A 12,273-nucleotide genomic window follows, 5' to 3' on the forward strand; every position below is an offset into this window, starting at 1 on the left:
TATGTGTTTGTGTATGTACACATGTATGCACCTCCTCGCACACAATAAAACAGTACTCAGTCACAGAAAGAATGAAATCTTTTTGTGATAAAATCGATGAGTCTGGAGGACATATTAAGTGAGAGAAGTCAGACATAGAAAGACAAATATGCATGATCTCACTCATCTGTGGAATCTAAGAATGTTATTCTCATGGAAGTAGTAGAATGGTGGTTACCTGTACGTGTGTATACACAGCAGTGCCTATGCTGGATGACTATACATCAGTCTTGAAGGCAGAGTAGGCATGTGTGCTCTAGCATGCCTGCTGTGTGAGAATTACCTACAAATAAACACTCCACAATGAGTGTGTACTTCAAAACATCATGCCATGGATGATTAAAAATTGTATCAACTTTTAAAATTTAAAAATTAAGCACATTTTTAGCTCCTTTAATAATTGTTCATACATAAAATAAAATTTATTTTGCATAAATAATTCAAAATCCAGTGCACATAAGTACTTTCCTCCCAGGAGATTTCTACTAATGTCAATTCATTTCATTCATTTGGCAAGAAATCACACACTCCAGGATAATAGCACTGCTCAACTTCTCTGCAATCAGTGATACTTAAACACATTCATGATGGGGATGAACATACATGACTGTCCCACTGGGCAGCTTGTGGCACCAGATGGGACTGTCCCATGTCACCTGATGGGAGAGTCATGTATGAACCACTAGTGGTTCAATTTGACAAGGATGTGTTAAACCTGTTTTCCAGTAAGTTTGGTTCTGGATTACTGGCAAGTGGAGTACCTGGCATTGATTTTTGTAAGAAAAACTACCTAGTCAGTTTTGGAAAAGCAAGATGCTGAGACTTGGACAAAGAATAAACCCTGTCTCATTAAGCTGCCAGCCACATTCCCTGTGATCTCTTCTGCAAGATTCCAATACACTGCTCTTTTCATTCACTTGGCACAGAGAACCTGACAAGATCCGCTTCTGTCTTGCTCTTTTTCACTACTCCCAGGTCCTGTGTCAACTAGATATGTGAAGTTCACTTAGTGGCTGCATGGCCACAGCAAAGTCTAAAGACACAGTGGCACAAACAATAACATGTTGACCTACCTACTATCTTGGTTCTTCTTCCTTTCCAAACTGTCCTTGGCTCCTTGAGTGACCTGAAATGATTCACCTGTGTCCTGTTTCCCAGGGTCACAAAGAGTTGACAGCTTGAAAAACAATAACCATATTTTAGAGCCTTGTTCTCTTTATTCTTACACTATTTTCACAGTCATTCTGGCTAAATGTCTAGAAATAACAAGATGTATCCTTTGCATGTCTCTTATCTATTAATCTATCTTTTAGTTTGAAGTTTTTACAGAGAAATGTTAGTTAGCCCACAAGACCTCAGACCAAACAAGTCCATGTGGATAATGAGCAAATAAAATAAAAATCTGCTGAGCATCTTCCTCCGACACTAATATGAAGGCATCATATATTCGCTGCAGAATCCCTAGATTCTAATTTAAGTCTTACTTAGACTAATCTAAGAGAGTCATGCACTACAGTTTCATCATCTATAAAGAGAAACAATAATACCACCAGAGAAGATGCCAAGAAAATAAAATACAATAAAATAAAGGCTATGATACTTTGGAAATAGCAAAAGTAAAACAAATGTCTAAGTCCTTTACTCAAAACAGAGACTTTTGCATCTCCCTGTTTCAATTATAACAAATTTTAATAAGATAAGTTAATTGTATTTCCTTGCTTATAGAAAATTAAAGCTACAACTGTGGAGTTTGGGACATCAGCAAGATGCATAACAGTAAGAAAAGGAATACAACATTATCACAATCTCTCCAAAGAATGATTTCAAGAGGTCTATGTGTAAGAGCAAACACTTCTCCTCAAGGGCTGAAGATGGCCTTTAGCCAAGGAAGCATGACAAGATCAAATATCCACAAAAATGTCACTATCATCAAGGAAATGCTAAAGTATGTTTTGAATTACAATTAAAATACACATATAGAATAACAGGAAATCTGTAATGTTTTCATTCTTAAAAATTTAAGAATTAAACCAAAGGAATCAATTTCAACTCTGAAAAATTTACTTGGTAAAAATGTCTTATTTCCTGATAAAAACATAAAAATATGATTGTTTTATTCATAGTCATATGCACTAGGTTAAGGTAGGAGGATAGCTGCAAGGTCAGTTGTGCTACAAGCCTAAACTACATAGTAAAACCCTGTCTCAAAAAGCCGAGACAAGCAAGCAAGCAGTCAGCTGGCCAGCCAGCCAGGTACCATAGCATAAAGAAGCTTGGGTGAGACGATTTATTGAATGATGAAAAGCCAAATGCAGAAAAGAAAACCACACGGAGGAGTTCAAGGCATCAGTCATATAAATGGAGGCATCTTGATTATTCTTGCCCTGCTCAACCTCCAGCAGAATGCAATCAAGTGACTCAGCTAATGCGATGTAGTACAGAACCACCACGAAGTTAATTCTCAAGTCTCTGACCCCATGAGAAATAAGAAGGCATGGCTGTTTTAAGCTACCAAGTATTTTGCTTTATGTGGTTTTTTCTTTTTTCTGAGACAGGATCTTGCTATGTAGTTCAACCTAGCCTTGAACTCACAATGTAGCCCAGCTTGGCCTATGACTCACAGTACTCCTCCTGCCTCAGCCTTCTGAGTGCTGGGATTACAGCCTGCACCACCACACCTGGCCTAAACTACTTAAGTTTTGAGGGTGTTTTCCTATTAAACAGCAACAGATATCCAAAACATAACAAGAGCAGTTATTTCCAATAATTTTCTATCAAACCCTAATATTCAATGAAAGCAAGTATTAGAAACTACATAAGCTATTTGCACTTCATGTAGAAAAATGCCAGGGCTGCAGGTAAAGCTCCTAGAGATCATACCTAGCATGGATGAGGCGCTGGGTTTAATCTGCAGCACGCGCATGCATGCGCACACACACAAAGTCAATGTATTTCCAGTGTTTGAGGTAAAGACTGAAGCCTCATTGAAACTCAGCACGACACAGTAAAAGAAACCAGACTGGAGTCAGAAAGACCCCAGCCAGTTTGGACTTTGCCAGTGGCATAGGAAACTAGGGGGAAGGGTATATCTGTTATACGCAGACAATAACAGGGTACATTGTAAGTGGAGACTTTAACAGTAACAAAACCCCTACAAGTTGACCTGCTTTTCCTTACCATGAGATAGCCATTTTTAGTAATTATGGTAGTAAAATCCTCTGGAACAGAACTCTCTTGCCCCACTCCCATCTTGGTGACATCACTGGACCTAAGGAAGTTTAACTCACTGAGCTTGAGCATGGCACTCTATAAAATGACAGTTAGCTGGGCATGGTGGCTCACACCTATAATCGCAGCACTCGGGAGGCTGAGGTGGGAGGATTGTTGTGAGTTCGAGACCAGCCTGAGTTACAAAGTGAGCTCAAGGCCAGCCTGAACTGCATAGCAAGACCCTGTCTCAAAAAATAAATAAATAAAATAAAATGACAAAGTTGATCCAGGTCTGAGGGGGCTTTTAGCTCTAAAAGTCAGTAACTCAACAAGCAGACTGCTATCTGTATGAACTAGTTCAAATTTATTTATGCATTCATCCTCAGTGATCATTTGTTGAGCATCTTCTAGCGTCAGGCCCAAGCTTCGTGCTGAGACACAGGAGTAAGACCTCAGCTGTGTTCTTAAAGTGCTCATAAAGAAGCTACTCTAGAACCTGACAAGCACCGGTATACTCCCAGGGCAGCTCCCAGACTCCCCACTCACCTCCTCTCAAGTGTCCTCTGGGACCAGTAAGTCCCTCAGACTCCCACTGGGGTTTGAGCTGCTTATGAGCATAGCTTGTGGCTTATTCTCATCATATCCCAGGGTCTAATACAGCCTCTGGCTCTGTAAATGCTTTTTAGGTGTGTGAATGAATGAGTGAATGAATAAGCAATTTATAGTGGGAATGAGTATCTGTACAGAACACTATGTGAAACTGCTAAAACTTGATTCATTGTATTGACTATAAAGCACAAATTTCATTTGATTCCATCTACTGTATTTGAATTTACAAAGGCACAGGCTGTCTGTTGGGTTTGGAAATGGAAGATAGTGTGTATCTTTCTTGAATTCTTTCCTGGAGATCTTTCCTAAAGCAAAGAGGAACTTGCTATGAGTTAGTGGCATTTATCTTCCAGCTATTACACATGGGTCAGGGACAGTGTTGATCCTGGCTCTGAAGTGCTAGTTAGGTTCCACCTGCCTCCCACTTTGATTTACCTGATGACGTCTCTCTGCCTGGTACTCAGTGCTTTCTTCAGAGATGTGGGTGAAAGGTTTCCAGGCATAACTACTACTTCTTTTGGGCTTTTTGTCACAATATGCTCCTTGAAATTCTTTCACTCTTCTTGGGGACCTTAGTAAGGTTGGGAAATTGCCACTGGTGTCTGGATGGGAGCCTCCTGACACCTGCATGACAGGAGGAATGTAATTCAAAGTTGGAGGGCCTACTGGTCTAGGTAAATCACAGACATCTGGAAATAATCTTGAAGCAGTCCACAAAGATGTATTCTCCTTTTGTATCAACTCAACCTCATTTAATTTCTGCTTAATATTTCCCACCAAATCTGTAATCTCGTGAGCCATTGTCTGTGAAATCTTTAGATTCAGCACACATTTACTGATGTACTCCTCAGTCTTGGACCAGCTGCTCACTTTACCCGTGGCTTCTCTGGCTGGCTTGGGTAGGCTGAGTAAACTAAGTGAATTATTTTGCCAGTCCCAGTCACCAAAAAACAGCTCTGTGTCAACCTCTGAAGAGTTCTCGTCCTCATCACAAAGGTGTGCCTCTTCCTCCATCTTATCCAACTCTTCTTCCAGGGACTGTAGTTCATCTACCTGGTTTGGTTTATCATCCTCAAGAGCTGAAGTAGCACCTGGGCATTCTTCCTCTGTGTCAATTTCTATGTTCAAGCAGCCTGAGAAGATTTCATTGATTTCGAAGCTGTTGAGGCTGCCCTGACTTGCACTGGTTTCTGCCACAACCGATGTAGGAGGAGGAGGAGGTGGCGAAGGAGGAGGAGGAGGAGCAACAGCAGCAGCAGCAGCAGCTAGATTCTGAGGCACCTGGGCCATCAGACTTGGATCTGGAGTCTGAGGAGCTAATACTGCTTTTGCAGTGGGAGAAGAGTAATCCTTTGGTGAATGGGGCTGACTGCCTGTTAAAAATAGAACACACAACTGATTAAAGTGATTACTATATTCAGCATTACTATACTCAGTCAAAAGGCACAAGAATGCCCACAAAGTCATTCATTTTCAACTCCCTCAGCATTATGGAAGACTATTGCACACATTCATCAAAGGATACATACTTACACATTTTTTTTCCTGGTACTGGGAATTGAACTCAGGAACTCGTACTTGACAGGCAGGTGCTGTGCCACTGAGCTATATTCCTGGCCCCAAATGATATTTTTAATCTGAGTGAAAGTTCTCATTTGCATATGAAATGAAGAGAGATTTTGTGAGTGAGAGAAGTCAAATCCTAAGGAAAATGTTGTAAGCTTCATTTATACTGCAGTCAAAACATTTTTAACTGCTGAGACATGAAAATTACAGGGCCCTGAATCTCAAGGACTATGCTTATAGTTTTCTTCACACAAACACATATGATAATTTAGGTTGGCGAATTGTGTTCTTAGTGAGCATCTGATAAAAGTAGCAGAGGAGTGATCCAGGAAACCGTTGCATCACGGAGGGATAAATACGCACCATAATGCTATTGCTGACCACACATCATTTCTGATTGACAGGTGTCAGACATGGAGTAAATGAGATAAAAGACACAAATAAAAAGGGCTTGAGAGCCACAGTGTAGGCCCCCAGTCCTATCAAGAGGAAAGTCTGAGTGAACAGTCATTTGGCTGCAATTAGAAGGCCTGAGTTCCAGATCTGTAACATGTCCTGGCACCCCAAGCAGACTATAACTCTGCACCTTAGTTTTCTCGTCTGCAATGACAGGGTGTTATGCCCAATGATTATAAGGTTTTCAGTTTCCAATTCTAAGGTTTCTACATGTACTAAAAAGCAGAAAAGCACAGAAAATGTAAGAAAGGCCAAAATGTCAATAAATTATTTCTAAGTGGCAGAATTAAAATGGTAATAAATTCTCTTCTTTGTTCTGTTTCAATTTCCAAAATGAGGAGAGGGTAGCTCTTTTTTTCTTTATTTGAGATTAAATTTCAAGAAGTTGTCCACACTGGTCTGGAACTCTTAAGCTCAAGTGATACTACTGCCTCAGCCACCTGATTAACAGATATTACAGGTAGATATCATCACATCTGGCTGGTACATGGCCAGTTAGCAGGGAGTGGTTTTAAACTAAAAAATTAAAAGATCATCTCTGTTTTCAAGCAATTACATAAGATCTTAAGAGTAATCAGAGTCACACATAGTCCTGCAAATCTAAGATTATCAACATGTAGGAGGCTGAGTCAGGCGTATCTTGAGTTTCAAGCCAGCCTGGACTACACAGAGAGTTCAAGGCCAGCCAGAGTACATAGTGACATGATTTCTAAAAAAAAAAAAGAAGAGAAAAATGCCAGGCATAGTGGTACACTATGTAATCTGTAATCTCAGCACTTCTGAGGCGGAGGCAAAAAGTAAGTTCAAACCAGCCTGGGATACATAGTGAATTTAAGACCAGCCTGAACTGCACAGTGAGATCTTATTTCAAGAAAAGACTGAAAAAAAGACAAAAAGAAAAAGGGAAGAAAGAAAAGAAATGGAGTATTGCTAGCAATAAACTCATTGTTACCACTTAGTTCTACATTCAAGCCAGGTATCTTATAAAGCCCAAAAAGTTTAATCTTAAGATTTTAAAGATCTTGGATTTTCCCCTGAATTATCCCTATCTTCCCAGCATAAGTTACATGTATAGGTTCAAGATGATTAATCGTAGTTCATGTGACTCACAAAATACACTAGTGTTAAAGTGATGCTTAGCCTGTGAGTCAAGGCCATACCTGATTCCTTTAGCTCTTTAATTTCCAAGTCTACACCGGCCTTTCGATGTTGTGAAGTTAGTCCTAGATAGACACTAACATCAGGATAGGGTTCACATCTCTGCACCCTGGGGCTCTCCATTGGCTGGGTTCTCTGTACTCCAGTATTCTCCTGTGACACGGGAAATGTTGTCAAAGGTGTATCTGCGATCTCCTGACTGTCACTGGTAGAAACCATTTACCTGTCAGGTAAGCTCCCTCTTTTTGGTGGATACCCTGTAGTCCTTATTAGCTACTTCACTGCTATCCCAATACCTTGAAAGCAGTAATAGCTACCATTCACTGCATCCCCACTGTGTGCCTACAGCGCACCCTACCCACTATGTGCTAACTCTCCTCAACTCCACCCCTCCGTCCCTACTACTTACACTGTGTTAAGCAGTTAGGCTTTCTCAGAAACACACAAGTATAGTAAAATGAGGATTTCCAGGGCTTTCTACAGCTTAATCTCCAGACTCCTTTTGGTCTCTCATTGCCTACTTTCCCAAGATGGCTAAGTAGAACCAAGTTCCCAAGTACTTCAGGGCTTGCCTTTAAGTCATTCTTCAGAATATACTGGATGTCTTGAAGATTCATAATTCTGTCTTTCTCCTTGACTTGGATACCTGACTTAACAACATCATAGTAAGGTTCTGGAAGCCTGGCATCAGCTTCTAAATAGTTTCCCAAGAGGATAGCTTCCTTAATAACTGAGCCATCTAAGTCATTCCAGGGCACATCATCTGTAAGGAGGAAGGAGCAACTGTGAGAAATCAGATGCAGTTGTGTAGCCACAGTCAAGTCACTCAAACCCCTTGACATGTTAGTTTCTCTCTGAAGTAAAACAATCTGGAAGGCTATTCACAAATGAGAAGCCACTTTATCCATTTACCAAGGAAAACCCTGCCACAGGGACAGGAAATAGACTGCAAGTATCATATGTATTCTCTTTCTGGTAGCCTTGGCAGACCCATTAATGCTTCATGGTATTCATCTGGGTACCCCAATGTGAATACTGTACCTCTTGCCAGGTACAGTGTTGTCTCTGTGACTGCAAGTACTATAAAAGCAAGCTGACTCTTACTTACCCCCTAATGAAATGTGTTTTTTGCTGTGTGTGCATGCATGCATGCGTGTGTGTGCGTTGTGTTTTTCTTTTACTTAATAATCATTTTTTATGGTGCTGGGGTAGAAACCAGGGCCATGTCCACACTGGCATGTAGCTCTACCACTGAGCTATATGCCCAGCCCTTGAGCTCATCCTCTAACACATTTTCACATGCATGACTACTTCATATTAAAGTCTTACAGGTTTTAAAGGGTTTCCAGTTCTCTCATGTGCTACTGTTTTACACATTTACAGGACCCTGGGTGTGTTTAATTTCATATTTACTGCTCAGAAGCCAATCTTTTTCTCATTTACAAGTCCTTATGGGGAACATCACAGAGATCCTTAAACACTGACAAGAATATTCAATTTTAAACTTTACTTGGGAGGAAGGGTGTATGTATCTCAGGACTACAGCACTTGCCTAGTATCTGCAAGGTACTGAGTTCAATCCTGAGCACTGAAAAAAAAAAAAAGAGAGAGAAGATAGAGGAGAAAGTGGAAAGGAACAGGATGAGAAGAGGAAAAAACAGCGGGGAAGCAGGGGGAGGAAGGGGAAGAGAAAGAGGAAAGAAGAAAAAGGCAAAGGGGAGGAGAAGGGAGAGGAAAGAGAGAAGGAAGAGGAGAATAAGGAAAAAGAAAAGGAAGTAAAGACAGAGGAAGAGGAGACAGAGGAGGAAAATAACGTGTGCTTGGTCTAAATGTATTATCATTAACAAGTTCACAAAGGGGCTATAATTTGTATGTTTCCCTGCTGGATGGTTAAACCACCACTAGTACACGTATGGCTGACCCATAGAGGGGCTTTTTATTAATTGTATTAGTAAAAAAGACCAATAAAAGGAATTAGAACCATCTGTACCAGCATGGGATGGCCATGCATGTACCACCAGTGGTTCAAGGCAGGAACTCGGTAATGAGCAAATGGATGATCTTTGGTGACTTGTTTGGGGGTGAGTCTTGAAGAACAGTTACAATAAAGACTTCTACAAGATCATTGTATATTCCAAAAGTACAAAAGAAGTGTCTAAAAAGATATTTTTCTCTAAGCCATTCATGGTGACAGACACCTCTAATCCCAGCATTTAGCAGGCTGAGACAGGAGGATTGAGAGTCCAAAGCGACCCTGGGACCCTGTCTTAGAAAAAAAAAAAAAAAAATGGAACAAAACCAAAAATCTTTTGAATTCTCCACTTGCATAAAACTAACTCTTAAAGGAAAGACAACCTAAAAATAGGAGGTTTGGTTAATTTGATCACCTGTTAAAATCTCTTGTATGATCATGGAAAAGCTGTAGATGTCTGACTTCACCGTGGCTGCCTTCTGAAAGATCACTTCCGGTGCAGCCCAGTTGTATAGCTCGGTGGGGAGGGGAACTTGACTCAGGTCCCTGTGTCCACCACTGTCCTGGCTATAGAAGGAAGCATACGAGGCAGGGATCATGTCTTAAGGGAACACTGTGGTCACCACACAGTGCATTGGTGAAACATTCGCTGTACAGACTGGCAAGTCCTTGACCTTCTGGAAATACAGTGAGACCCTGAGCTAACCCACACTGCCTCAGCACCATTCTAGACCTAGAGCTGCTTACTATCCCTGCCAGTCCAGGGCCTGCTTGCCCCTGACTCATCTGGCCACTCTCTCCTGCTCACTGGCTCCAACCAAGTCACACAAGCCATCTCTCATTCCTTCATGTTAAGCACATTACTACCTCCAATCTTGGCACCAGCAGTTTTTCTGCCAGCATTTCCTACATGTGGAGCCTAGCATAACAAGCTGCTTCTTACGACTGACATATTCATTTGAAAGTCACTTCTTCAGAGAAGCCTTCCCTGACCACCTACTCTAAAGTAATCCTGTATTAGGGGTTTCAGAACACTTACTTAACATGTGAATTTCTTTTGTTCATTTATTTACTGCATTAGCTATTTTCCTGCCACTATAGTCAATTTTCTGAGTACAGGCACCTAATCTGTCTATTGTATCCCCAAGCTTTCACCAGGGCCCCAATGCTGACTGTTGAATAAATCAATGTAAGACTCTCAAGAGCCATCTTCTGGATCAGCTGACGGGTGCCTGGCTGGCGCGGTGGCAAACATGGTGGCTGAGATCCACTCCAGGCCACAGAGTGGCTGCTGTGGTGCTGCTGAGCAAGATCAAGGGCCACCAGGACACTCTTACAGCCATGCTGCTCATCCCCAAGGAGGATGGCATGATCATGGGCAGTGAGGACAGGACACTCTGAGTATGGCTGAAGAGAAATAGCAGCCAGTACTGGCCCAGCATTTACCACACCTTGCTCCACCATGGCTTACCACCGTGATAGCAGATGAATACTTGTGGGCCAGGATAATGGAGCCGTAACGGAATTTCACGTTTCTGAAAATTTTAATAAAATGACCTTTATTAAGACCTACCCAGCTCATCAGAACTGGGTCTCTGTCATCTTCAGCCCGGCTAGCAAGTGGGTAATCAGCACTGGCCACAACGAGTGCGTGAGCTGGATGTGCACATGGAGTGGAAGCTGGTAGAAGTGGTACTTATGTACCTCCTGGGCTTCATGCCTGCAATACGATTTTGATATTCAGTACACATTTGTTGGTGATTATTCTGGACAGATCAGCCTGCTGAAACTTGAGCAGAATGCATGTGCAGTCATCACCACCCTCGACATGAAGGGAGTGTTGCCTGCTTCTGGTGGGACCCGATTCAGTGGTTACTCTTCTCAGGAGCATCTGACAACAGCATCATCATGTGGGACATCGGGGGCCAGAACGGCCAGACACTCTTGCTTCAGGGCCACCATGACCGGGTGCAGTCACTGGCAGCTTGTGTCCTGTGATGGTGACATCGCAGTGTGGAACATGGACATCAGCCGAGAGGAGGCACCCCAGTGATTGGAAAGTGATTCCTGTCAGAAATGTGAGCATGTATTTTCTGGAATATAAAGTACCTGTGGGACACAAAGATGCTGGGGTTGAGGCAGCATCATTGCTGGAAGTGCAAGCAAGCTGTGTGAGGAAAGTGCAGCAGCAAGCGCTCCAGTTACCTGGTCATGGGCTTCAAGTTCCAGGTGCAAGTGTGTGACTCCTGCCATGACTCCATCAAAGACAAAGACTGAACTTCTCTAGCAATGTTTCATGAATAAAAGCACAACACCTCACACACGTCCATGGACACCGCCAGGGGCCTGATGGTGACATGTGGGACGGACCGCATACTGAAGATCTGGGACATGGATGCAGGTGGTGGACTGCAGCCTGGCGACTGGATTTTCTCTGCATTGATCTGGGAGCTGGTGTATGTCTCCCCCTTACAAACAGCGGCCTCCACCTGATTAAGCCCTTCTCATGTGGCCCACGTCATGTGAAGGGACAGTAGCCACTTAAAAACATTTTTCTAAAGAAAACATCAGAAAGGAACTCACCTTTGGGACACATACGAAAAAGGTCTGTGGCGGTTCCCTGACTTCAAGACCTCCCTGTGAGCAGCAAGCATGAGGATGAGGAAAGAGTCATCCTGCTGTGCAAGTTTTAGAGGGGAAAAAATTGAACCAAAAGTGAATGCTGCGAATTCTCCCAATGTTGTCCAGAACACAAACACATGTCTGCTCAGACCAGCAGGTCTCCTGAGAGCCCAGAGTTGGAGGAAGTCAAGAAGCGAGAGTCCGTCCTCCTTGCCAGCAGCGTGCAGATGTGACCTGCACCTTACTGTACCCTGTCTGGGTAGTGCCATCATCTGCATGTAGCATTTGGTCCATTTCAGGTGCTTCCCTTCCAGGAAAACCTTTCCACATGCCACAAGCAAACCTTTGCTCTTGTCGTGATGTCAATTGTGAAACTTCTATAACACTCAGGTCAGTCCACATCCTTCCCTCTCCCCAGGTGTGCTCTGAGGACACTTTACTATGGTGCTGTTAACACGCAAGTCACGCAGGTCGTCTGACATGCTCTCACTGCAGCCAGGGACAACTCACAGTGAAGCCCACTGTCAGCCTGCAGAGACAGGACACGGTCACTCTGTCCCACAATCATGCGGCCTTCCTGACAGACACATTCTGTCCCTAGTCCCAAGATGAGCTCCTGAGATGTGTGGCAATTTAATGTC

At 42.6% G+C, this 12,273-nt stretch overlaps 1 protein-coding gene and 1 pseudogene across 1 annotated transcript in view; one reads left to right on the forward strand and one right to left on the reverse strand.

Moving 5' to 3' along the window:
* Positions 1-12,273, reverse strand: part of Tex14 (testis expressed 14, intercellular bridge forming factor) — a 163,560-nt gene that overhangs the window by 64,351 nt on the left and 86,936 nt on the right. Inside the window, exons 11-15 of the mRNA XM_023564983.2 lie at positions 9,426-9,577; positions 7,611-7,801; positions 7,041-7,191; positions 4,294-5,231; positions 1,113-1,216 (exon numbers count right to left, since the gene is read on the reverse strand). Coding sequence (XP_023420751.2) covers positions 1,113-1,216; positions 4,294-5,231; positions 7,041-7,191; positions 7,611-7,801; positions 9,426-9,577 — 1,536 coding nt within the window. The remainder of the gene's footprint in view (positions 1-1,112; positions 1,217-4,293; positions 5,232-7,040; positions 7,192-7,610; positions 7,802-9,425; positions 9,578-12,273) is intronic.
* LOC106027618 (WD repeat and FYVE domain-containing protein 1-like) lies at positions 10,264-11,453 on the forward strand (annotated as a pseudogene).

This window comes from Cavia porcellus, unplaced genomic scaffold (assembly GCF_034190915.1).
Source record: "Cavia porcellus strain 051 isolate PalLab524CR breed Dunkin Hartley unplaced genomic scaffold, mCavPor4.1 scaffold_6, whole genome shotgun sequence".
Taxonomy (NCBI): domain Eukaryota; kingdom Metazoa; phylum Chordata; class Mammalia; order Rodentia; family Caviidae; genus Cavia; species Cavia porcellus.